Below are 27434 nucleotides of genomic sequence, written 5' to 3' on the forward strand. Positions count from 1 at the left end.
GAGAGAGAGAGAGAGAGAGGTGCGCGTGCCAGGCGCAGAGGATGCCCCACTTAGCGCCCTGCCTTGGCACACGCCCTCTCACTGAGTTTGATGCTCGCTGCGTCACTTGGCTGGTGGCCAGCAGAGCCCTGGTCTGCCTCCGCCTCCCATCCTCACCCAGAACACAGTGCTGGGACCCCAGGGGTATGCACAGTTGTGCTCCACTTCTCATGCGGGTGCTGGGGATGAGTTTAGGTCCTCGTGTGCCCATTCTAAGCTGTCTTCTCAGCTTCAAACCCACCTCATTCTTCCCCCAATTCAACCTCAGTGGTGAGATACTGTGTGTTTGCGTGTATGTGCGTGCACACGTGCGCATGGGCACACAGTACTGGGTTTTGGAGTCTCACAGACGCTAGGCAAGTGCTCTTGCTATGTGCTAATGCCCTTACGTACATGCATATACAGCATTTGACGTGCCATATTTACAGTTGGAAACAGTGTATTGATCCAACTTGTTCACTTAGAAGTGACATTTGAGTCATTGTAAGTAAATGGAAGCAAAGTAACCCACTTGCCTCCTCACTCTTTATTACAAAGCATTTATTCAACAGAACAATATTAAGGGGGGGGGAATGCCCACATGGAGGTGGATGAACCATTGCAGCCACAGAGAAGCTGTGTGCAGAGACGGAGTTCAGATTCCACCATCAGGCTCTAGAGCTCCGACTTCTGCCACTGCAGGCTAGCGTTGATTAGGCAAGCATTAAAAAGAGAGAAATGTTCAAGTGCTTTGGAATCTTTTTTTTGGTTAGATCAATCCTGTTAAAAACACAAAGCATGGGAAAGCTGAGTTAATCTCCAAACCTCCAGTTGTCTTCACTGCACTGAGTGTTTGGATCCAAGGATTACAATGTTTTGCCATTTCTAATCAGCGAATCTGTAATATAGCGTAATCACAGTAGTTGGGAGAAAAGAAAACAGCCAAATTTATAGTCATTCGAACATTTCCAACCAGCATTTATAGTTTAAAAGTCTACCAAAAAAAATAATTTTGTTTGAAATTCCTGCACATTAAATCCTTTAGTTTCTTTGTAAGAATATTGCACATCGGGCTGGAGAGATGGCTCAGTGGTTAAGAGCATTGGCTTCTCTTCCAGAGAACCAAGGTTTAATTCCCAACACCCACACAGCAGCTCACAACTGTCTATGACTCCAGTTCCAGGGGACCTAACACCCTCACACAGACAAATGTGCACGTAAGATAAAAATAAATATTTTAAAAACTTGCACATCAAATGCATTCTCAAGCAGTGTTAGACACTGCAGCCTTGTTTCTGTGCCTACGCTTTGGACCAGTCCTACCCTACCTTCAGCGAATGGTACCGTCCATCCAGGCAGCTCCCAGCTTCTCCCAGCTGGTCCTGTGTGCACGTTGACCAGAGAAGAACAGGAAGAGAACGTTCTCAAAGCACCTCCTGCCTCTGACATTGTGTTCAGTAATTACAGCTCCCTGAACAGCTTCTTTTTATTTTAGGGCACATTTGTTCTCTGCTGGGAAGGAGTGGCCAGGGTGTCTATTTATGGATTTGGAGCTATTTCCATTGCTTTACAGTCAAAGGCTCCTGCCCCCTATCCCCCCACCAAGAAAGATGGTTGATTTCAGTAGAAAGCCTCAATTTATAAGTTTCTAAACATAATTTTTAGGTTTTAAAAAATTCAGATCTTCTTTTTCACAAGCTTGTTTTCTAACCCTCTTCTAAGCCTGTCTTTAGTCCTAGTCTGGAATAACTGTCGAGGTGCATTTCGGGTCTGTTTATTTTTTCCCAGCTGCCACATCCCAGCTGACTTAGACTGAAAGTACTTTGAGTTCACAGTCTGGCAGCAGCCTTATGCACAGGTGTGCTCCCTTCTAAGTTTCTGGCCAGACGAGGGGCTGCTGCCCTTGACAGCCTTAACCCATGGCAGGGGATGCTTCTCCCACAGAACATCCAAATCACAGTCACTTGTGCGGGGAGGCTCCTCTTCTCGAATTGCCTTTATTCTCATCATCAATTTAATATGGAGCGCGTCTCCTAGGGGCTCCTCTCTAGCAAGGCCTCCATGTTTCCAGCTCTTTGTTTTGCAGTTTGTTTACTCCATCAAAAACTGTCTATACACGGGAAGGTACCTGGTGTAATAGGATCGTTTCTTTGTTGTTTGAGTTCATCACTGTCTGTAATCGTGTTAGTCTTGGTTTGTGTTTTCCCCCCTTTGCTGGGAGGGGCCGGGATCAGATTACTGGGAATTGTACGCATAGCGTCAACACACGCTAGGCACACACTCTACTGAGCTACACGCTCAGCCCTAAAACATTTGATTTTTCAATATTAATGGTCATGCCAGGATTCTAAAGAATCCCTAACTCCCAGTGGCGATAAAGACACCAGATGGTCGTGTTTATAGGAACACAAGAGAATAGTACATAAACCTGGGAAGCATCCTTTCGAGTTCTGTTGGTGTGGACTTAATGTAGTTTTAATGTCCCAGAGTAGAAATGCTACTGTAAATGGCTAAGCCATTCACAAGTTCATCTTTAAAAAAAAAATGCACTTTGGAGCATGTTCTTTAAAGAATGTTTATTGTCTAAATATGGCTTCGTTCATTCTTATAAAAAGATTACTTGAACATTACATTTACTGGCTTTCAGGTCAAAGGGGTTCTAAGGCAGTGAATGGAGTATACTTTCATGTTTTCTACATGTGAAAAGAACATTCTCCCGAGAGCTGTTTGATGTCATTTTGTCCTTCAAACATTTTCCCCTTAATACTAGAAATACATAAATCATGTACATAAAACTAAACGCAAAGGAAGGCACAGCTGGTTATATTGTGTATAGAAACAGAGTTGAGCATATGCAGAATTAAAGCAATAAAAAGCTTCACATATCCTTACTAGTTATATTGAAAACATTAAAAAGGTCTTCACTGTCAGTGTTCAACACTTGAGAGCTAAAAGGATAGAAAAACAAAAACATTAAAATCCACTTAATGCAAATACACTTTCATATAGAGCTGAATATATAAAAATGGTTTTTAAAATGCTAACATACATCTAGGTTATCCGTGTTATGAAAAGTGCAAACCAAATTAACAGGGTTTCACAATGTCCTTCTCATGACACAGGTAAACTAGCCCACGGGGACAAACTGGCTTCATCAGTTTTAAGTCCTTAGTTGCCTCCGCTGCTGCCGCCAGTCATCATGATTTCTGAGAGCTGGAGGAAAGCAGGGCTGGGGACGGAGCTCTGTCCAGACTGGGGAGTGGCGCCGGCATGTGACCATTGAGCAGTGTGGGGAACTGTAAGGGACAAGAGGCACTCAGTAATTGCGGCAGATTCATCGAGGAGCGTGCATCCCTGTCATGCGTAGACACCCCAATGGAGGTGCTTCCCGCAACCCAGTGATGGGAGCTGGTGGGTGATCTGTTTCCACAGAGGTCACTGAAACCAACAGAGGGAGGCCAGAAAATGTCCCTACTCTGTGTGCCCGAGTCCTAAAGTGTACTTCACAGGTTGCTGGACAGCGAATTCTACTGCTGTTTTTAAAGGTTCACAGCTCCCTCGCGTGCTGGTTTGCTTTGAATATAGAGGGGGTGAAACTGGAAGCCAACATCATATGAGTCAGTATTCTCAGATTTAGAGATTTGCTGTCGGTTTTCCACAGCATAGCAAAATGGCCCGTCAGTACTTGTTTAAAATGAGGGCCAGGGCAAATACCACGGCAGTTAACGATGCTAACTGCGGTCTTCACAGAGGCCCTGAGCTTGATTGCAGCACCCACATTGCATGGCTCAAAACTAATTCCAGTGACAGAGACCTGTGGCCCTGGCCTCTGTGGGCATGCACACACACAAACACATAATTAAGAAGAAAGTAAATCTTTTTGTAAAAGAAAGACTATCTTAACTTTGGAGATGAGGAAGTACTTTCACTGACTTAGTATCAATGCGTTAGATCACAGTCCCGGAAGGAACAGGGGGCTTCTGTATTGTTGGTAACTAGAATGGCAAGCAGTAGAATGAAGGCATTATGCTGCCTTCAAGACTTGAGCAAATCCTGCAGCTATACTCCTAAGTGAAGAATGAGTAGAAGCGTCTTTTTAATACATGACTGCACACAGCTAGAGCTCTATGCTGCCAAAGATGAAACGTGTCCAGTTGAGCTACCAGTGCTCTTCTAGCTTGATAACCCTGTTCAGTCCAGGAAAGTTAAATATTAAACTTCAGCACTGACTACCAAACTACAGAACCTGGCACATGGTACAAGTCCAATAAATATTTGTAGAGTGAGTAAACACTTTTTTTTTTAAATTTTCAAATTATTTTGGTAACACATCCAATGCCACCTTCTCAGGGGCTGCTATTTCATTGGTGTCTGGGAATAGAAAATAAGCCTTCTTAGCCTCCCTTTATATGGGAAAAATAGAGAGGTTCCAGTTAGGTAAAGGTCATAGCTCATGAGCAAAACCAAGTTTTATCTCCAGCTATACTAAACTGCCCTGCTTCTGTCTTAGTTTCTTGAATGGTAACCGGCATATTAAGGGTTTCTGTCTCTCCTGCAGCTTTAGAATGCATTTTTGTCTCCATTTTGTGGGACTTTGTTTCAGTTGTGTTCCTAGGTCTATCTGAATGCAGTCTATACAGTCTAAGCCAAGGGCCATGTCCTTGTCACCACTCCCACGGTGGCTTCAGGTGAACGGCAGAGCTGGCCTTGAGCGTTCATCCTTTAAGACTAGTTGCATCTTCTCTCTCGGACACCCTGTCACCACTTTATCAGTGGTTACAAAAAAGCATCGTCTTTTGTTTTAGCTTTTTCCATGTGTTAGAAATTCCTCTGCATGAACTTAGTTGTCATACTAGTCTTGATTGGCTCTCGGGGTTTTGTTGGGTTTTGTTTGTTTGTTTTCCTGGCGTGTTTATTGGCCTTTCTTCCACCACACTGCAACACAACCAACCTCCCTCTCTTTCCTCCAGTCAGTGCCCTGAACGGGATAGCCACGCCCACTGTAGATGTCTGACTGCGGAGGCTCACAGGACCTGCTCTTTGGTGCTGAGTCTGTGAGAGGCAGGGTTAGGGATACAGGGCTCTTCCATATACTATTGTGTGACCTCGGGTAACTCTCAAACATGACTAAGGCTAAAGAGTGACACGCAGTAAGCAACGTATAACTTAGCAAACTGATGCATGCCAGCAGGTATTAGTAACACCCCCATTTTCTAATCCACCAGCATAGTTTGTACAAATTTTCCAGTACTTACCCTCTTCCTCAGACCCAACTCAAAAGTCTTTCACCTCTGAAATGTCTGCAAAGCACATGCCTACTATAGTTAGGATCTATCTGACGGACGATAATTTTATATCTTCCCGTTCCTTAGCTTGCTCTCAGTGCCTTCTCCACATGCCTATCAGTGGGGTTTTCCTAACATACTCTCATACCTGTGGTGTCAAAAATAGTAACAGATGAGGGCAGAAGCCCCTGAGCTCACAGTTCAAGGCCTACCGCTGCTTTCCCGCCTGACCTCGTCACATTCTGCTCCCTGCACACCTCCTTGTCTGAACCCCACAAATACTTTAAGCCCTAACTGCACCTGTCCCTCTGTTGAAGGCCCAACCCTCTTTCCTGTCCCTGCTCAGGAGGAGCTTTCTGCTTGGGGCCTTTATGTCTAGTCTCCAGCTGGGAAGAATTCTTTCTTTCTGTCCTAGCTCCAGCGCCTCATCGGCGGCATCTCCTCCAGGCCCTGCCACAGAGGCCTAAAACTGTGCCAGGCTGAAAAGTTACAGGGCACACTCTCAGCTGGAGATGGAGTAACTTCTACCTTGTTTCCCGTGAGGTGCATTCCTTACCGGACCAACTGGCAGCTGAACTGTGCTGTATTTGTAGGTCAGGCTCTCGATTCTCGAGCAGAAAGCATACCTCTTCTGTATTCTTCGCTGAAATTCTGCCACATCTGCTCTAATCCTGGTCCATGTGTGCTAGTACACACCTGTAATCCCAACATTCAGGAGGGCCACTCTGAGTTTAAGGCCATCCTGGGCTACAAAGTGAGTTCCAGGCTAGCCGGAGCTACAGCGTGTAACCCTGGGCCAGCCCCTCTTAGGGGACCATCTGTGTAGGAATGAATGCCTTCGCTCCAGCAAGGCTTCCCCTGCAGAATTTGATTTGCTTTTCCAGAACCACACAGGAAACTTGCCCACTCTGCTTAAAATGTGCTTTCTCTTTCATTAATAACACCCAGTGTATGTAAATGGGGTTTATTATTTTTATTAATTTTAAAGGTGCACTATGGTGATCTGAATTCTGAGTAATCCATTTTGATGTCTTTTTTGTTTTTTTAAGTTGGAAGTCTCATTCCTCTTAGCATGGTTGCTGTTTACCATTTTTAAAACTGCCACTTCTGACTTTGCCATACTCCATTTCTCTCTCTTTTTTTTTTTTTTTTTTTTTTTTTTTTTTATGAAAAGAGTAACAATACTTTAAAAGGTACGGAGTTGTTTTCCCTGGTCTCACGAATCTAGCCATAACTTTGCAACCTCAGGCCATGCAGTCTGTCAGCCATCCAGGCTAGGTTGTAACCCCTCCCCAGCCTTTGTAGTTGTTTTTGTTTTGTTTTTATGACTCTTGGAGGGGAAACAGGTTTGTTTGGTGAAATTAGAATTGAGATTCTTTGCAGACAGCCTTTATATGCAGTAATCTGCAAAATTGGAAATGTAAGTTAGGAACCCCTAGTCTGCAATAGTTCTCAGAATACCGTTCCTATAGTAGAGTATCATTAGAAATGTGAATAAAATGTTTTATCAGACCCTGTCCAAGAGCTCATGAATCAGAAGCCCTAGTGTGGGCCTAGCACATTTTTGGGGAGAGGTTATGGTTAGCCTCTTTACTTGACACACTAGGCTTGTGACTCAGGTACATGCTAAGTTCACAGAACCACTGGGCATGTGGTGTGGAGAGCTCCCAGCTCCCAGAAGTCCTGGCTATCAGTTGACTGTGGGCATGAGCTGTGTGTACTGTGGGAACACAGGAATAGAGACAAAATCCCACTGATTCCTTGTGGCTTTCCTAGGAGGTCGCCAAGGACCAGTGAGATGGCAGAAAACTCCCAACAGCAATGGAAATGAGAAGCTGTTTATTATTCATATATTTACTGCTCCTTTTGAAGGCTCCACGTTGGATTCTTTAACTATATATAGTGTTGCAGCCCTACTCCCAAGGAGATGCTGTAGTCAGTCATGCAACTCCTTCCAGCTCCAGTTCTACAGGAACATGCCACTTCCGGTTAAAAGTGTCACAATCACCCTGTTCATTGAGCCTCACTGGGGGCCGGGGAGAGAAGGAAACCCAATTACTCCAGGGAATACTCCAAGCCTGCTAGAAACTAGAGGCACATGATAGCAATCAAAACCTATGGCTGTCCCATCCTTCCAGTGAGATCCTAAATCAGATTGCGCATGCATTGCGTTCCTGCAGAGAGGTGCTCAGCCAATATTAACCTTGATAAGCAAAATGGCCAGCTTAGAGGAGAGACTTGTGCTCCCAAAGTGACATTTTATTGACAGCTGTGCTTTGGCATCTTGTCACTAGGTCATCAGTTACGACTGACAATTGTGCACGAATCGAAGTGCTAGGTGCTGGGAAACAGCACAGTGACCAGACTATGGTTCCCGACATTTAGGGGCCCAGTCTCTAGTGGAGTTTGCCAGATAACAGGCAGCCATAATACAATATGCTAAATGCAATGGCAGCAAGGAGCTACAGTGAGTTTGGGGCAAGCTGTACTAGGGCAGGGGAAGCAGGAGCTGTCACCATGTCCACCTTTGCTTCATTCCTATCCATGACTGTACCCACCTACTCAAAATAGGTGAGCAGCTATCTTAGGGACTCTGAGGAAATACTGACCTGGGAGATTCCAGAACCTCAATGAATAATGAATGTGTTCACCTAAGTCAGGGAGGTCTTCATTATTCTTTAACTATATGCTGCACAGTATTTTATTTCAAATCTAGAGCACGGTTATAGAATGATGCAGGGAACTTCTGCTCCAGTTTGGAAAAACCATCCACTATTTTTGTTTTTTTAATGTATTCCAATATGAATATATTGGCTAGTTGGATTCACATTTTAAAGTGCTTTACTGAGCCTTTATAAAAGCCAGTTTTTAATTTTAAATAACTTCTGCAGTAAATTTCCAGTCTTCCTACTCGTGTGCAAAAATGCAGAACACTTGAAGAATCCATGTTTGGATTCCTGACATGTGAGCATCTTTTCTGCCTGGGTGAGAGTGTGTCTCTAACGGGCTGTGCAGCCCAATCTTCACGAAGTCCCCTTGGAAACTTAACACGGTAACCAAGTATGTGTGGAATTTAGAAGAAAGCGGCAGATAGCCCGTGTTGGAAATTTACTTCCAAACACTTACCTGGAAAAGTGTGTTTGGCCCTTGCAGCCTGGCAGGACTCAGGGGAGCCACAGGACTAAGGCTGCTCCAGAAATGTATGCTGGAGAGCAGCGGACTCGGGGTCAGCAGCAGTCCATTTGGTGTCTAGAAGACAAGACAACAGGCAGGTCTTGATAGGGCTTCACCTAACGCCAGCTGGTTAGCTGCACTAGCCGTGAACAATGAAGCAAACCTTGCCTTCTCTGGAAAACTGGGAAACTTTAGTTAGTTCTGTCTGCATGGCTATGATCAGTTTTCATTTTCTCAATACTGATTTTATCCACAAGTCTTAGGCAAGTCACCCTGCCTAAACATCCCGGTGGAAAAGGCAGGTTTGTAGCAGCTGTTAGAACAGTTCCTTCAAAGCCCCTCCACCCCCCATCCCCCACCGCCCCCCCATCCCCCGGTTCCCAGTAATTAAAGAAACGAACAGACAAAGCAGCATCTCTGGGAGGGGCTTCGTTTCTTATCACGGTAGACACCTATTGCTTACATGGACACACACGTGTCTCCCAAGGTCTCCTTGGACTTCACTGTCCGCTATCAACAGCCCTTTAATAATTGACATTCTATTAGCATGGGTCTACAACAGCTCCTTCAGAGCCCCAAGCTGACTTGACAGACTTCGCCCTGGATGTGGGGCAGGGAAGAATTCATCACCCTGGCGTGGAAAGTAGGGTGGAAGACCCAGAACTCAGCATTTCTTAGAAGTGGCAGGACTGGCATTTGCTTGCCCACACTCGGCAGGAGTCCTGGCCCACAAGCCAGCTAAAGGGCAGGAGACACAACCCGCCCAAGCCAGTAAATCTGCACAGCTCTTCTTCTTAGTAGAGGCAAGCCCTGGCTCGGGGTGTGTGCACCTCTGGTGACCAGAAGGAGCCCCTCAATAAGACTCTTTGTGTGAGAACACAGCAAAGGCGCCAGCATTTCAGATTGCATCATGCTGGACGCGGTCCTGTTATTTTTTCCTAGAACTGGCCTCAGCCGCTTCAATAATGATCAAGAGCCTTTGAGCTTAAACCGAAATTGAAAGGTTTGCTCTGTTCAACGGGAGAGAGACAAACATCCAGTGGTCTTCCAGCCGAAGTGCTGAAAGGTAAACAAATTTAAACCAAGTTACTTGAATCTTTGGTTCCATGGCATTTCCTTCTTCAGACTGAATGGCCTGCGAGGTTACTAGGATAAATACGTGTTTTGAGTCAGTGTTCCATTTGTTTCTAGTCTAGGCAATTTCACAAGTACGCTAGGCCAGCTGGCCTCACAGTTAAAAATTAACGAGCTTTGCCAGGGTTCCCGTATCAGAATCTCTACTCACTAGCTAGACAACCCAAGACAAGCAACCTAGCCTCTCTGGGCCTTGATCTTAATCTGTTCAATGGAAAGGATAAAAATTGCAGGGTTGCTGGGAAGATAATATAATCTATCTGCATATATCCATCCATTCATCCATCCATCCATCCATCCATCCAACACACAGAAATGTCAAGGCTAAAAGACTCAGGCTAAGTCTTAATATCTTTGTAAACTAGTTAATCAGTAATAAATATGAAATGTACCTGACACACTCATTGACAGACTTTATCTATTCATGGGAGAAATTCTCAGCTGGGTACTAAACAGTCCTGTGAAACCAGCTGTGCAGGTCTGTGGGCTCCAGCCCACAGACTCGGTGATCTGAGAACTAATATTTACAAGATACCCCAGAGCCAGGTTCGAGCTACAGTGTGTCACACTGACATTTAATGACCAGTGTTAGGACCTTCTGGTTTACCCTCAGTGAAGGCATCTCAACGTGTACATAGTCTTCTAAACCATACAGGACAGCTACCTTTTTGTCACCCAAGGCCACACGCTCACACCTCTGGACAGTCTGCAAAGAGGATTTCTGTTTCCATGGTTGACAGGTCACGTTCCCTCTGGATTTGAGGTGTTTGCACATTTGTTTCCAAGGACTACAGAATGTGCTTAGAATGCCTTCTGTCCCTCATGGTAATACGTTTGAAATGTCTTCTATAATTTATGCAAATAAACCCTGTGAAATGACTTCATTCTCTCCCCCTCTGATTGCTGTTCTTTCTGGAGACCCTGTGGCCTTAAAAGAACTGCTGGGAACTTGGAAGGGAACTTCCTAACCAGCCCTGCCTGGGTTATCTCAGGACATTGCCAGGCCTCCACTGCCTGCCCTCCTGGAGGAAAGGGTGACTGCCTGAAGAGACTGGGGGGGGGGGAGCTACAAGCACAACCCACTTGGAAATGCCTGTCTTAACAAATGGCCATAGGAGAGTCCCTGATCCAAGGGAAAGACACCCAAGGTCAATGGGCATTCATATCCAAGGAAGAGGGGTTTCCCACAAAGATCTCCTTTCTCTTCCTCCCCATTCAACTCCAGATAACACTGGGCTTCCCTTCCCTTCCCCCAGTCTGATCCCTATATAACTAACTCAGCTATTTTGGCTATGCTGGTCTCTTGGCTCAGGCCAATTATGTCTTAGTAGGCAGTGCCTCTCTCTCTCTCCATCCCCGTCTCTCCTCTCATGGTCCCGTTGAGTCTGGAGGCCACGATCAGCCTGGACTCAAAACTCTAGACCAGTTCACCTGCCTCACCCCCATCTGTTCTGTACACAGTGCCATCTTAATCACTCTGAAACACTTCCTTAGAAGCCATTCAGTTTCAGAACAAATCCTCAGCCACAATGCTAAGTCCCCTATAACCTCCTATGTATCTCCGAACTTTGTTCTGTGAACCCACCTCCTTGGCTTGATGTGTCCTGGGCTAATCACATAGAGATTCACATTATTCTCTCGCCAGTCCCTTCCTACACGCAGCTTCCCTCACCTCCCAGTCATGGTAGCCATGGTTGTATCCATCCCTCACATGAGTGTGACTCCTTAGTTTTGTTCCCTTGTTCTCTGAGCTGGCCTATCCTCACCTGAATGTACCATGGGCTTTTCTGATTTATCACAGTACAAACTTGTGACCTTTTCTCCAGTAGCTTCAACTGTCTTTGTGTTCAGCCCTTGGTCCTCTCTTAGCGCTCTACTCGCCACATCCTGTGGTGGGTGTTCTCTAAATTCCTCCCAGATCCAGCTTCTTCTCTGGCTGTGTCTATCACAGCCTGACAGCTTCACTGTCCTTTAGCTGGAATAGTTATTACAAGGTATCCTTACTGGATACAATTGTCCCTTCTAGATGTATGCCATCAGGGTGATTTCTACAACATGGTCAATACTGTCACTCACAGCCCTCCGGGGTTTCCTCCAGCTTCACCCCGCTGATGGCTTTACCTTTGAGGATACCCTCCCATCTGACTGAATGAACTACAGTTCTTCCTCTAATACCCAGAGCTCTTCCACATCCTTATCTCACGATCTCAGCTTGCAGTGTTCCCGCCCACAGTGCTCCCACCCATAGAGCTCCTTCCTGTGTGTGGGAAAGATTCCTACAGCTTCCTCAATGCCTGACCCAAGTGTAACTGCCCATCCCATAGCAACTCTCAATGTTCTTTCGATTCCCTGGGCAACTTAATCCCTTCTCCCTAAACATTCCCCTGGCGCCTCCTAGCTCTCGGGGGGGGGGGGGGGAATATTCCACCCAGACTTACATCGATTACTCCAACCATAGCAGCTTACACAGGGGTGGTGCCCTCTTCACGGTTAGGGAGCTGAGCCAAATGTTCTTGCTTCCTGTGTGCCTCAGGGTTCCTCTGCAGGACGTAACTATCTTGTGTGCGTGCGTGTGCACATGTGTACACTTCATCATAGCTAGGTCCTAAGGTTGTAAAACTAGTCACTTCCCATGTCCTGCAAAATTAATGTGCAATGGCTATTTATTAACTCTAATAAAGAATTTGTGTTCCACTTGGCTTATGCCTCTTGAAGCTGTTAATTTTCTATCAAATCATGTCTGAACTTCTGGGGCAGGTTTCATGACCCTAAATCATATATTGGCCCATATTCTTCACTTTGTGGGCAGTAGCCATAAGCTCATGAGAGCAAGAACTGTGCCCGTCTACCAACCCTGGGCAGCAAGGAGGTGCCTGGGTGTTTGTTCAGTGACTAGCCCAAGGGAACTGATTTAGAAAAGGAAGCATTCGCTACGTGGCAGAGAGAAGAGAATGTGCAGGGCCTCTTCGATGGCAAGTATTTGCTGATGTCTTGAGTGGGTGCTTGAGACACTAGGAAATCAACCAGACTTTAGGACATACACCATAAAACTGACACAGGAGGCAGACAGTCTCCATTATGATGGCACCCCAGCTAAACATTATTTTAGTAGAGAGAGCACTTGCCACCAGGCCAAAGTTCAGTCTGGGGGACTCACATAGTAGAAGGAAAGAATCAACTCCTACAAGTTGTCCTCTGACCTTCACATGTATGCCATGACACACATGTCCCAACATCACATATAATAAAGTAATATATGTGTGTGTATGAGATGTGATATGGTGTGTGTGTGTGTGTGTGTGTGTGTATCCCCAGAAGTGCCAATCTCTAGAAAGCCACAGAGCTGTCTTAATTCAATAAAAGCACGGTTTTTAAAGACTTTTGTAAAAGGACTAGAATCCCATAAGAGTTTATGTAGCTCCAAAGGACAGGGATAAGGAGAATCTCATGCATCCGACAGATGTACTGAAAGCAGGGATGAGGCATGAGCTGAAAGAGCCATTTGGGATGAAGAGGAGAGGAGAGGAGCAACCCGGGGACCCAGGGAGCCCAGGGCACAAGAGGGGCACCTTGGGGTAACCCACAACTTGGGAGCCAGGAACCTTCACAGCTTCTACTGCAGAGACCTCCCACAGGGACGTTCCTGCCTGTAGGAAAGGTCATTGAGAACAGAGCTGGAGGCTGGCTGCGGGAGTGTTAACGAATAAGAAGGAAGTTGGAGAGATGTGCGATGGCGGACAGGATGCCTGCACCCTGGTTGTTTGCTCCAGACTCCCACTTTCTGACTCCAGATCAAAGCTGTCTCACCACCCCATAATAAAGGAAGTAGACTTTAGCATTTCCAACCTAGCAGGCTGTCTCCACTCAGTCAGCACTAATCCGGGCTGCTGCTGAGCAAACACCCTGAGGCCTGCATACTCAGACTCTGATGGCCAATGCCTACCCCGTGCTGGAACGGATCTGATTTCATCATCTTGCAGTCAGTACAGGTGAGATGAACTCGGGCCTTAGCAAAAATGAGGAACACAGTGCATCGGCTTTGGAATCTGAAGTGGCTTCCCCTGGGGGAGGGGAGGGGAGGGGTGGGGTGGCAGGGGCAATGGGACACTGATGGAAAGTGGCAGGAAGAGGGACAGATGAAAGCGAGGTGTGAAAGGCATGAGTTCCAGCTGGTGCTTGGGACTGCCAAGGTGCCTGGCTAGACGCCAGGGAGGCTTCACACGCCGCCCCCACCCCCTGCGTTTTTAACAACATTTGGATAAGGCCTCTATGGCTAAGTCCTGAGGTCCTCACTTCTCTGTACCCATCTGACTGCCGAGTTTTTCAGTTCCTTATATATATAGTCCCTTGTTGGAGAAGTTCTTGCCTGCGCCTCCGGCAGCTGTCGTTATAAACTTACAGCAAGGGTGATGTCCCGGCTCTTAATAGCTCCCGTTAAAGGCATCGCAACTGTCCCCACCCCACCCGGAAGTGGCAGGACGGTGATGTGGAAAAGGACAGTAGTCATGTGACACACGTGTCAAGGCTCAGCCTCTTCAGGGACTGGGTTAGCAGAGCACCGGCTTCCCGGCTTGCGGAGGAAGCTCCTCAGGGCAAAGTTTAGAGGGTGTTGTCACAGGTGACCAAATGCCAACAGGGCAAAGGAAGAGCTCAGGTGGGTAAAGGAGCCAGCCTAGGAGGCAGGGAGTAAGCCCTCCCTGGTGAAGAGTTCAGGGTGTCCATTCTGTTCCTGAACCCCACCCCCAAGAGGGAGAGCTCATGGGGGAGGGAGAGCTCATGGGGGAGGGAGAGCTCATGGGGGTAAGAGAGCTTCTGGAGCAAACTGTTGGCGGGATCTTCTCTACAGATCTAAATCTTACACTGACCTCAAGCGAAGCTAGTCCTGAAGGACCTAAGGCCTGTCAGGGTAAGCCCTTCCCGTCCCAGATAAACCCCCAGCGGCTGAGGGAAGGCATTGTGACAGACGTTTAGCCCTTCTCTCCCCGCCCACAGCCACACGAAGAGCAGGACCCACACTCCAGGGACATAAAGAAATGCCTGGTGTTTAGGTCCTAAGGGTCCACTGTGTCCCCACGCAGCCTCCTTCCAAACTCTCATTCTCTGTCTCTCCCTGGAAGCCTGGGCCCACTTTTTACTTTCCTGGACCTCACTCAGTGAAGATGGAGTCCTCTCGGCTTGACCTCCCAGATGACTGAGGCACACAGGCCTCTGTCACAGAAGCCTGGCTTCCCTAAGCGTTCTCTCCAGGCTCTAGATGAGAGGGTCTACCTCTTGGGATTAATGCTGTGTCTGTGGGTTAGAATCCCTATCTCGGTCGAGGCCTCTCTACTCACCCCAGCCCCTCAGAGAGGCCCACCCCACTAAGTTCACAGTAGCTCAGACCAAAGACACAGTAGAAACCTGGGCAATTTCCCCCAATAGCCAGGGCTACTCTGCTCAAAGCGGATGATACAGGCTGACGGAGAACACAGTCTGCAGCTGGAAGTGACTTGGCCTGGCGGTAGACCCCTCTCAACGGTACAGTCCTAAGCATTAAGGTCAGACTGTAGCTGGTAGCTCTGAGCCATTTCTTGGCCTGGGCCACAGCATGAGCCGTCACTTCAGAGGCAGTGTTCTTGCATGTGGCCAAGCAGCCTGGCTTTGTTAGGGAATGCTAATTTCCGAATGCATGTGCCCATTCCAACCTGTCACAGAGCCCTGGGCCTCCCCTCAGTAATGAGTGCCATTACTGCCACTTCCCAAGAGTAAGCTGCCATGTCACCCCTGGGAAGCCTTGCAAAGCTAAGTAGCAGAGTTGCTTGCTGGCAACTGGTCTGCAGAAACCATGGTCCGCCATCAGGGTAAAACAGCTGGTCCCCCCTCCCCCCATGGGATGGCAGAGTGTTTAGCTTCAGAGTGGATGCTGGAGGCAGACAAAATAGGTCCAAGCTCATTCTTCCTACTTTCAGCTCTGCATCCTAGTCACTCAACCAGGAAGTTGCAATGACAACAGTATCCACACGGGGGGGGGGGGGGGGGGGGGGAGGGAGGGGGCGGCAAGGTTGCGGTGTGTGGCAAATGCTGGCACATGCAAAGAATTTGGTGTCTAGGGGCCAACAAAGACAGCTATGGCAATGACAGAGACAGAGACCAGGGTTCCAGCCCACCTACAGCATGATCCCACAAAGCTCCAGGATGACAACGCCTGCCAGTTAGTTGGAGATGGCAAGGTAGAGGAACGTGGCCACCATCCCAATGTACTGTTACTACACGGTGTCACGCAGAGAGCGGCTGCCCACTGTCCCACACCTCAGTGGGGGCACAGATGCAGCATCTAAGCCTGTACTTCTAACCTCTACCACGAACATGTATCTGATCTGGTCTGCGACCGCTTCTGTCTGCCCTGCAGCTGAACCAGACGCCACTGTGACACTTTTACAGGAAAACATAAATGAGCAAATAAGAAAGGCCACCTTCTCCAGGGCTCCGAGCAGCTAAGGCCTTTATACTCTGTGAGTCTGCTCTCCTCTCCCCATGCTGGGACCCGAACTCCCCCCAGCAGCCCTGCTTTTGGTGGAGACTTCCCTTCTGCATCTAACCCTTGTGTTTCTTGTTAAAGGTCAACATGACATCTGCAGCTCCACACCGTTACCTGAAAACACGGATTATCTTATCAGGACGCACAAGGCTTCTAGGTGCCTCCAGAAAACTATGTTATAAAAACTTCCCAAGTCCTAAAAGCCCCCCAAAGTGCAAATGTCCCCAGAGATCTCCTCACCCGCATAGCCAATGTGCACAATCCATCTGGGGTTACTCTGAGTCACAAAGACCAAATGTCTCTCTGTTGCCTGGATACCAAGCCTTTCCTTGTGTGTACCTCTCAGTGTACACAGTGACTTTAGGACTCTGACTAGGGGATAACTCTTGAGGTGTGTGGGGGTGGCTTTCCACTCGGACCGCAGGGGTGGGGCGGGGGAGGTAGTGTTTACCTGTGCAGTGAAGAAGGCTGGAGTGAGGGACCCTGAGGGGAGGGCTGGGCTGTTGAGGGCGATGGAGCCGATGTCGCTGCCGGAGAGCAACAGTTGAGGTGCAGAGATTTCCAAGCCTTTGGGTTTTTTGCCTTTTGGGGGGAGAGATGGAGACTTGGATTTGGAGCCCGATGACAGATTTAAGGGTTCCAGAGAATCCGAGTCATGGCAGGCTGCCTCGAGGAAGAGGCTTCTGTGTTCGGAAGGGAGGGGGGAGTTGGGGGACAGGGATGGGGACCGAGATGAGGAGGGCGATGCAGACGAAACGCTGGCAGCAGCATTTGGCAACATTAAAGAGGAGATCTTGGCCGAGACAGATGAGGCCAGGAAAGCGGATGCTGCCGCGGCCTCGGATGTGGAAGGCAGGGACACCACAGGTCTGGTGATGTGCTTGTCGTTTTTATTGGTCACAAACCTGATCACAGTCCTGACTTCTTCCACAGGGGGGCTGTCATCACATGGCTCCTCCAGCTTCTCTGTCTTGATGGCCTTGAAGACCTCGGGAGGGTTCTGCAGGGAATTGATGGTGAAGGACGAGTACAGGCCCGAGTGGATGTATTCGTTGCGGCTTGTGCTTTTGAGGGCAGACAAGCTGTGCTTGTGGACCTCTCGGCCTTCGGGGGACATCTTACAGTCGCTGTCCTGCAGCAGGAGGCTCTCCCGGCTGATCTCCACCGCGTGAGGATCCATTTTTAGGATATCCGGGAAAGAGACGAACTTGTACACAAACTTCTGCCCAATCACTTTCTTGATGATGTTCTGTGAATACAAAAGCAGACATTTAAAATGGGTGGGCCAGAGACGTGAAAAGAGGGTTGGTGCCCTGGAATGATGAAACACTGGCAGCAAAAGCGACAAAATACCCCTGATGTCCACAGGGTGGCTAAGAGGGATGGCATCAGAGACTGGGGGCTCCCATTTGCACTCTGGTCCCGCAGCCCAGGGACGCTGTGCTCGCCAGCCGTTGGCTACCCCTGAGTTAGCACGAATTGTGTAGCTGACATGACTCAGACCTTAGCTCCCAGAACTTGCACAGGAATCCTACAAGTAGATTTCGTCATTCTTATTTCAGTCAGGGAAGAGTTGGGGAGATGGCTCAGTGAATAGACTTCAAGCACAGGGACTGGATTTCAGGTCACCGGCGCCCACGTCAAAGTTGGTCAGGTGTCGTGGCCAGCACTTGGGATGCAGGCGCTCTCTAGTGCAAGATGACTAGCTAGACGAGCCTAATCCATGAGCTCCACATTCAGCAGGAGTTCCTGCCTCAATAAGTAAAGTAGAGACTAACGGAGGGAGACATCTGATGTCAACTTGGTACCTACACACACATGTATGCACATGCACCCACAGACCACATACATCCAGATGTGCATGCATGCCACACACACATGCAAAAACTGAAGGTTCTGAGAGTTAGGAAATGCACTTTCAGCACTCAAGGGAGTATTTCCTTCACGCTGAGACAGCACTGTCTCACCTGCTGCCTCTAGGAGCCCAGAGCGCAATGGAATAAATAACAGGAAAGGGCTCTGCTGCAAAGCACCGGGGAGATGTACGCTATTGCTACCCAGCAGCACAACATTTTCTTCAGTCAGGCAGCCATTTCTGGCAAGAAAGCCACTGGAGGGAAACAAATTGCCTGCTTGGATATTTATGGCATCCGTTTCATATTCTTAGTTGCTCTTCTGGCTCTTCAGTTAAGGCTTCATTCCTCTAAGATTAGGAGGTAAATGAAAACCACTTTCAAGGCAAAAGTTTTCTCAGCCCGTGAGAAAGTGGGTTTTATATGGAAGGCTATGCTGTTGTTAAGGTTAAGGGGGCCGGGAGAGCAGTCTTGCAGAGCCTACCCTGTTACATGTCTGTCCAGCAAACACTTGCTGCTGGTCTTGCCCTGTGGTTGACTCTAAGTCCTAGGTAGTCCAGGGAGAAAAAAGATGGCTTCTCTCTGGCTCAAAAAGCCAGCACTATTCTATGGGGAAAGGACCCTGAAGGTTTCCTTAGAAACCCTTCCTCCTAAACCTTGTGACATAAATCCGTATGAGGAAGATGCACTTTATTGATTGAGTGTGTCACAAGTGCAGCCATCTGCTGTATAAATCCCATGGCAGCCCTCATGGAGGGAGGAAGGTAGCATCCTTCCCCTGCCAAGGCAAGCAAGTGTCGGAAAGGAGCCACAGCCTCAGACTGCCAAGATCCACTGGCGCTAAAGCCAGAGCCTTTCCACATTCCACATGGGGAAATAAAGCACAATACGCCGCGATGGAGATATTTCCATGCACTCTGACCCTCCTTGGGTGGTCATGGCTTGTTCTAAGTATGAGCATGTTAGCTTTTTGCCTGCTACCTTTTCCATTTTTTTTTTTTTTTTCACTCTTTCAGCAACACAAGAGAAGGCCCATTTGCCTGTCACTGAGAGGCTCAAGAAGAAATTCCCTGAGGCAGTTTTTTACAGGAGGCATGCAAGGTCCCTGTGCAAGAAATCCCAAACACGGTGAGCCCCAGAGAGAGACCTTAAGCAGCACAGGACACGGATGTGCCCTTGCCTAGGGACAGGTCAGGCTAGTGTCAAAGTTCACACACCATGTGTGCTGGTGTTCTGGCCTACAAGTCACCTTCCCAAATCCTGTCAGTCCCACACCCCAGGCTGGCAAATCTTCAGAGCAATGGAGGAAACAAAAAGGTTCCACCAGCTGCTTGGGGTGGGGTTGGGGGGGCATCTCCACAGAGAACAGCACCAGGGCCTGTAGAGACCAGGAAGAGATTAAATAGGGAAGTCCTGGGCCTACCTGACTCAAGGAGTATGACTCAAGGAGTATGAGCATGGAGTTCCCTCTGCTAAAACTGCTGCTGTTTGTATTATATATAATACATTTTATTTTATTTATAGCTCACAATTCCTTCCTATTTGGGAGAAAACTATATTTTTTTTCTTCTCAAACACTTGGAATATTCATCTATACTGAGTGAATTCATTGAGCCTAAATAATTTACACAGGGGGATCAGAGAAACTGTTATTTCAACTAACTGGGCTCACAAACTAACTTTTTAAAAGAAATCTTTAATTTTTTGATTATTAGATTAGAGGGGTGATTACTATATTATATTCATGAGTAAGCCAACAAATAAGGACTATGATAAAATGGCTTTTGGGGGGTCTTGAGAGATTGCCCAATGGCTAAGAGCTCAGGTTACCCTTTTGGAGGACCTGAGTTCGATGCTAGCACCCAACTCCACCTCCAGGGGATCTGTGCCCTCTTCTGACCTCCTTGGACACCCACACATGTGGCATGTAATCACATGGACACGCAGACATAAATACAAATCTTTTAAAAAGTTTTAAGTCTCCTCAAAAAATTAGTTGAGGATTAAAAGCCAGTCACAGATAGACAGCTGCTGGCTCCTGGCTCCCATGCCTTCCAGCTGACAAAGGGCAGAAAAATATGATACAGACCTAGAATTGAGTATTCCCTAACAACAAAAGAGCAGGAAGGGCCGAGGCATGCGACAATAGGGACAGAGGTCCTTATGCTGAGTGATTGTAAAGACTACACATCATGTCGTCTGATTACATGAAATGCGTGGACTGGAGAATATCCATCATAGGCTGGCATGGCGGCACAGACCTGTAACCCTAGCACTTGGGAGCCTGAGGCAGAAGGAGGGGGAGGTTGAGACTAGCCTGGGATGCACAGTGAAATTGTCTCAAATGTAAGAAAAAGAAGAAAAAAAGAAAAGGGGGGGGAGAGAGAGAGAGAGAGAGAGAGAGAGAGAGAGAGAGAGAGAGAGAGAGAGAGAGAGGAGCCATACAATCAGATTTTGGTTACCCAGGTCTAAGAATGTCAGGGAAGGAATAGACAGTTTCTTCAAGCATTCGCTTCGGATTGTTCACAGCAATGATTGCTCTGAATACAAGCCTCGGCCACTGAGCTGCAAACAGCTTTCATGAGTCAGGTGGCCAGCCTGGGGATTATGCCTCAATAAAGCTGTGTTCTAAGAAGAATGTGAAAACCTACTGTGCGTGTTCATTAGAAGACAATGGGCATGCTCTGCTGCTCCATGGTAACGGTCTCGCTTGCTAAACCCTGCTCTGCAGAGAAAAAGTGGGAACAAGGGTTGGGCGTGGTTGGGGAGACGGCTCAGTGGGTAAAGAGCTTGCTGTGCAAGCATGAGGATCCGAGTTCAGATCCCCAGCACCCACGTAAAAAGCCACGTATGGTGGCCCATGCCTGTGACTGAGGGGAGAGAGCAGAGACAGAAACATCACTAGGACTCCTGGCCAGCCAGTCTAGCCAGAAGGGTGAGTTGCAAGTTCTGAGAGAGACAATGTCTCAAAAAAATTAGGTGGAGAGCTATTGATGACATCTGAAGTCAAACTCTGACCTCCTCGTGTACACACACACACACCAAACCAGAAAAAAGTGGCAATAGGAAGGCCTGTGTCAGTCGCTGGAAGCCCCACAGCAGGGCATTAGGAGGACTTTTGAGGAAAGTTCACCAGCATTGGGGGTAGACTGACTGGATAGGAAGCCACGAGGAGGAAAAAGTCTGACCGTAGGAAAAGAACAACGCCGCCGAGCTCCACCTCTTTAAAGGCCAGCCTTCACGGTGGAGTCCATCTGGCTCCTTAGCCACAGGGGAGGCTGAGAATGAGGCGAGGCAAGGGCGGGAAAGGGCAGGGTGCAAGCACCAGAGGCTCAGCATCATGACAGAAACTAGCAAGGAAGATCAACTGGGTATCCACAACTGGACCGGAAGGGCAGTGGGCTGGGGAGGCAGCTAAAGCAACAGCTCCTTTTCTCAGGAATAAGAGGGGCTGTGGGTGTTTGCAGACCTCTCTGCTGTTCCGAAAGAACCTTTCCTACCAAGTCAGCTGGGGAAACGCCATGTAGGCAACAACAGCAGCTAGGGTTTGCTGAGCATGCATTTGCTGGGCACTGCTCGAAGAACTCAACGCTGATAATTAACCCATTAGGCTTCTGCGCGATTATTACCCCATAGGACAGATGGGGAAACTAAGGTTCATGGCCTATAAAATTACAGGCGCCACCGGAACTCATGCTTGGAAACATCTGGCTCCTGAACTCTTGGCCAGAAAAGAAGGTGACTGATGTCAGCCATGGCAGATCAGCACTTGGGTAGGGCTCTTGTTAGGGTAAGTGATGAAGACATTCTGAAGATGTCTGCTTTTCACCCCTTCGCTAGACGTTCCCAAGTATTTGTTACTCCCTGTTGCCTGGCAACCCGACAAATGCTAATGTGTGTCCAGTTGAGCCAAGAGACTTTCTGTGGTTTTTAAAAAGAGATTGTTGCATACATCTGTCTCCTCTTTCTATGTGGGGAGCAAGCCACTGAATAATCTCCCATGAGATGTGGAATGTGACTCATACAGCCAGGGCTAGCTCTGGGCCCTTTCTGGTGAGCCCCAGGCAGCGAGGACCAGGGCAAGGCCAACTTCTGAGAAAGGGAAACAACCGTGATACCCGGAAAATGAAGGCTGGCCTTGGAAATGACCACTGTCACATCATGCTGTCATTTCAACAGTGCAGGAACCTGAACGTGTGGGCAGTTTGATAGGGAAAGGCACAGGGTGACAAGGCAGAGATACCTCTTCCAGCCCACCTCCACACCAACAAACTGACCTCCATTTCCCGAGGTAGCTGCAGCCCAGACAGGTCACAGGCTCACCTGGAGAACATGTGTGTCCATAACTGTGTTTACATATTCGGATATGAACACTGCCTGCTCCCTTTGAAGAGGGCAGGGCTGTGTAAATAATCTCAAATACTGTCACCTCGTACTTCACTGGGTGGGGGAGGTGGTTAGCCTATGGACCCTTCGGCTGCTCAAGTCTCTTACATTAAGTGACACGGGATTCACAGACAGCCTGTGCACACCTTCCCATGTGCTTTAAACTATTTCTTCTGTCTCCTGACACATGTTAATGTTATGTACATGGTCAGTATACTGAGTATTGATAAGGAGAGGCATGTATACATGTTCAGAACAGGCACATCTTTTCAAATCTCTGTTCTGTATCTGCTGGATTCTCAAAATCATGTCTAAGTGTAGTGGATAGATCAGAATTTTCCTAAACATTTATGACTTAATTGTATATGCATGTTCATGCGTACTACTACTATATATGTGTACATACAGAGATAATTCTACATTTACATTCCTAGTTACTTTAGGATAGTTTTCGAAGAAGCTCACTAAGCATTCTTGTGCCGCATGAATTTGACAATAGAGAGCAATGACCCTTGCATGAAGCCAGAGGCCACTATAATTTCACACATGTGTCTGCATATGCTTTGCCCCACAGCACTTTTATAACTATATATTTTATTTGATAGTTTTATACATGTAGATGATGAATTTTAGTCCATCTCCTCTCCTGCTACCCTATCATCTCCCTCCCTCCTTCCCTGTCTCTCTCTCTCTCTCTTTCTGTGTGTGTGTGTGTGTGTGTGTGTGTGTGTGTGTGTGTGTGCGTGTAATCTAATGAGTCTACTGAGTTCAATTGGTTGCCTGCATAAGCAATGAGTAAGATGTTAGTTCTTGGGACATGGACGGCTTATAAGCGGCCACAGTCCTGAAGAAAACGATACCCTTTCTCCCAGCCGACGGTAACTCAACAGTCCCTCAGGGAGGGGTGAGGCCCTCAGGTCCCTCAAGGAGGGGTGAGGCTCCACGATCCTTTTCCTTTCCGTGATGAAATGTTGGCAGCTCGAATCTTGTGCCGGTCAGCCGCAGTGAATTCTTGAATGCATCAGCCATGCCCAGAAGACACTCGGAGCATTCCCCCTCCCCCACCTTCTGGATCTTACAGCCTTCCCACCCCCTCTTCCGCAATTCCCAGTGTCTTACTGTGTGGCTGTGGCTGGTCTGGAACTCAAGAGAGATCAGCCTGTCTCTGCCTCTTGAGTGCTGGAATGAAAAGCGTTATGCCGCCATGCCCAGCACCCCATGGCATTTTAAAGCTAAAATCTACACAGATACTGCCACCACATCCATACCCCTACAATGTCATGCCTCCTTTGAGGTCTTCCTAAACTTCCGTCTCACCGGGGTGTTGTCTCAGTGGAGCGTGCTTTACAGGTGTGGCACCTCAAGTCTGATCTAAAGTAATGGGTCAGGCTTTGAGGTGTTCAGACTTGTTATCCAACCCCTTTTTGCTCAATGGGTTTCTCATCATTCTCCCTGGCCCAGCTCCCTAACACACCATCTTCTGAGGGATCCCTGGAATTGCAGCCTCTTAGCCTCTGACCTTGCCACATCCTGGCCTCCCTGTGTTCAGCCCTGAGAAAGGCCAGCAGCTCACACAGCAGCAGGGAGCAAAAGTCCTACACCAGTTGCAACTTTTCTCAGCCTCATTCTGGGAGCGCAGCTGGGAAAGGGGACGATGTAGGAGGACCTTTCCCACAAGTATCTACTTGATACTACTGGAAGGCTGCTACTTGGATTAAGTGTAAGTGCCACCCAGCCTCACGCTAGCCACACGATTTGACTTCCTCAACTGTAGAACAGGATGGACCCATCTGCCTAAAGATTGTAGCCAATAAAGACCCAACACATTCATGGGCATTGGCATTACCATCCTTATTTTCCACTCCCATTTAGCCGATATGAATCCATTAGTGCTACCTGCTCTTTAGCCGGAATGACAGGTTATTAGTCGAAATGAACCTCCTAGAAGGCTGTGCATTTTCTACTTGCTTTAATCTGCAGTTCTGGGTAATGTGGCCAATGGCTCAGCAGGTCGGTTCATACCCCAACCAAGCAGAGGAAATGTGCTGTTTCATTTAGTGGTATTCAGACAAGAAAGAGATGTGAGGTTTATGGTATGCCAAGCTGAACACAGCCATAATTTGACATTCAACAGGAAGAACGCCTCCTACAATACAATTAATTCAGGGGCCATTATAGCAAACTGTGCTGTGGGCCAGTCAGAATCCCTTAGATGGCACCTCACTCTAAGGCCTTGAAGGAGTCTCTCACACGTGGATGCCCATTTCACAGATGATGGACCCGAAGCTTTGCTCTGAGTTCCCATAGTCTAGCAACAAGGATGGCGTCTCTCCAAGTTACTGGCTTCCCAGCCAACACCCCATGTCAGTTCATCATCTGGAGGCTGACTCACTCTCCTGACACAAACCCTGAAGTATCCCCTCTCCAAAGTTACAACACAATGCTTACAGGAGCCACACTCCATGTCCCCTGCCCTTAACCAGCAAACCTGCCCACAAAACTCCAAGAGACACCTTCCTCGGGAAATGCCCAGGCTCGGAGAAGCCGAACCAGAGTGAGTTCTGTTAGGTGGTGGGCAGTGTGGGCCATGCCTTGCCTCAGCTTGGGTGGGGCCCGCAGACTGCCAGGGCCCTAAGCAATAGGTTAGCTTTATTATAAATTTGTTTTAAGCGGGGTCCTCTCACATTTGCCCTCAAAGCTCCTTGACCCCATCAACCTGAGTTACTTGGAATTAGGCAGCCTCCTCTAACCCCCACAGCAGCGTGGTGGGAGAATGGAATTGCCCCTAGAACTCATGCCTGCTCAGAACCTTAGAATGTGGCCTTATTTGGAAATAAGGTCCCTGCTGATGAAACTGGCCAAGGGCACTGTGACTCGGGCGAAGCAGGAAATGCAGTGACTAGTGTCCTATAGTGCGAGGGCAGGGAAGATGCACATGTAAAGATGGAGGAAGAGAAGGGAGAACATAGCTATGGAGTACCACGGACTCCTGCAAGGCTCAAGAGGGACCGTCTTCCCTGAAAACATCCAAGGGCCCAGCTGGCTCCTTGGGGGGGGGGGAACAATAAAGTTCTGTTGCTTTGAGCTAAAGTCTAGGGGTATCTGGTACAGCGGCCTTGAGTGGGGGACTTCTTAAATGACCTGTGCTCAGCAGAGCCACTGACTCGGTGGAGGGCCCAGCACACATCTTCCGAATTGGATGTTGGTCTAGGCACCAGGCTAGGCAGAGCTGGGACACCCTTTGTCTAAATTTGACATCTGGAGCGCATGCGTGCATTTGCGCCATCAAAAACTTCTAAGAATAAAACACCCTAACTTTGGCTCAGAGTTGGCCTGCTCCACCAGCTCCCGACTGCGAGATTTTCTTGTGGCTTGGATTAAGGTTATTTTTTTGGCATTAGTAAACCGTAGTGTGAATCAGCTTGCCAAATGCAGCAACTTAACACTGGGAGATTTTCTCAGACTAACCGCCTGAGCCACCGAGGCTCCCTGAGGACCCCCCCCCCTTACTCTTAGTGTGGTGGGACATCCCTCTCTGGGAGACTGCAGCTGGAGGCTGAGGGCATCTTTCTCTATTCTCTTTACAGTTACTTCTTGATAGGTTCAGTCCTAACTCCATCCTGGTTCCATTAACCATTCCTGTAAGGGTGTTTGTCCTCAGTAAACAACCCTAAGACTGCTGTGCCAGCAGAACCCTTCCCTGGCTGGGTAGGGAACTAACTACAATAGTTCTCCATTTTAAGTGGATAACTCTAATGATGACAGTTGTCATGGGGACATTAGGGCCCCAGGTGGACAGAAGTACACTCTTCCCCCAGCTTTGCCAGATTTTTGACATTCCATACTGGAGACAGCCTTGGGCTCAGCCTCTGGCCCTGCCCTGGTTTGCTTTTAGTGTATTTGACACAAGCTAGAGTCATCTGGAAAAAGTCAACTGAGAGCACACCTGCCTCAGGTTGCCTGTAGAAAATCCTTGGGGCTTTTTTCCTGATCAGTGACCGATGTGGGAGGGCCCAGCCTACTGTGGGCGGTGCCACCCTCGGGCAGGTAGTGATGAGTGGTATAAGACAGCAAGCTGAGCAAGTCCTGGGAAGCAAGCCAGTAAGTACAGTAAGCAGCATCCTCCACGGGCTCTGCGTCAGCTCCTGCCTCCAGGTTCCTGCCCCGACTTCCGTTCATGGTGGAAACAAACCCTTTACTCCTCGAGCTGCTTTGGGTCATGGGGAATAGAAAACTAACTAAGACCAGCACCAGACAAAAGAAGGAATTTAAAAAAGAGGATAAAAGTGCTTTCCGTTGGTTAGAGGTACAGTAGGCAGGGCGGGGCGCTTTCTCCGGTCCTTCCCAGAGCTGACTTCACACTGACAGATTTCCTCCTGTGCCTCAGAGGATGCCTGCTCACTGCTCACTGCTCACTTCTCCAGTTGCAGGAAGCCACCACAGCAGACACTGTGGAGATGATGGCAGTTAAGAAAACCCAGGCTGGGGGGGCGGGGGGGGGCAGTGAAGTAGATGCGGTGTGGGGAGGGGAAGAGAGGGAGCATGGGACAAGGAAGACAGACACCAAACACTGTGCTGAGCAACAGTCACAGTTGAGCTGAAGAGGTGGCCTGAAGCGGCTAATGAGGAAGGTTCAAAGCCAGTGGAGTGAGGCTAGATGGTAAAGAGAGTGTGGGGATTTCCTAGGGCCACTGGGTGGCCAGGGTGGTCGGAAAGCAGACAGGAGGGAAATACCAGCCAGGCTTCCTGCCTGCCCCCACCCCAGCCCCTCTGAGGCAGGGTCTCATTATGCAGCTTTGGCTGGCCTGGAACCCACTATGTAAACTAGACTGGCTTCAAACTCGGCCTCTGCTCCCTATACACTGGGTAAACGTGCACACTACTCTGTCCAGCATTATAATTTCTTGTTTTGCTTTGAAGACGTATTTAAGTGCAGGAGTATTTTTTTCCTGTGTGTATGCATGGGCATGAGCACCACAGGGGTGCCTAGTGCCCACAGGGACCAGAAGAGGGTGTCAGATTCCTTGGGTTGGAAGTTATAGGTGGTTGTGAGCCCCCATGTGGGTG

At 48.3% G+C, this 27434-nt stretch overlaps 1 protein-coding gene across 1 annotated transcript in view; it reads right to left on the bottom strand.

Moving 5' to 3' along the window:
- Positions 1-2579: 2579 nt before the first annotated feature.
- Elk3 (ETS transcription factor ELK3) overlaps positions 2580-27434 on the bottom strand; it is a 59018-nt gene continuing 34163 nt past the window's right edge. Inside the window, exons 3-5 of the mRNA XM_051206267.1 lie at positions 16580-17377; positions 8430-8552; positions 2580-3314 (exon numbers count right to left, since the gene is read on the bottom strand). Of these exons, the coding sequence (XP_051062224.1) occupies positions 3216-3314; positions 8430-8552; positions 16580-17377 (1020 nt within the window). The 3' untranslated portion in view covers positions 2580-3215. The remainder of the gene's footprint in view (positions 3315-8429; positions 8553-16579; positions 17378-27434) is intronic.

This window comes from Phodopus roborovskii, unplaced genomic scaffold (genome assembly GCF_943737965.1).
Source record: "Phodopus roborovskii unplaced genomic scaffold, PHOROB, whole genome shotgun sequence".
Classification (NCBI taxonomy): domain Eukaryota; kingdom Metazoa; phylum Chordata; class Mammalia; order Rodentia; family Cricetidae; genus Phodopus; species Phodopus roborovskii.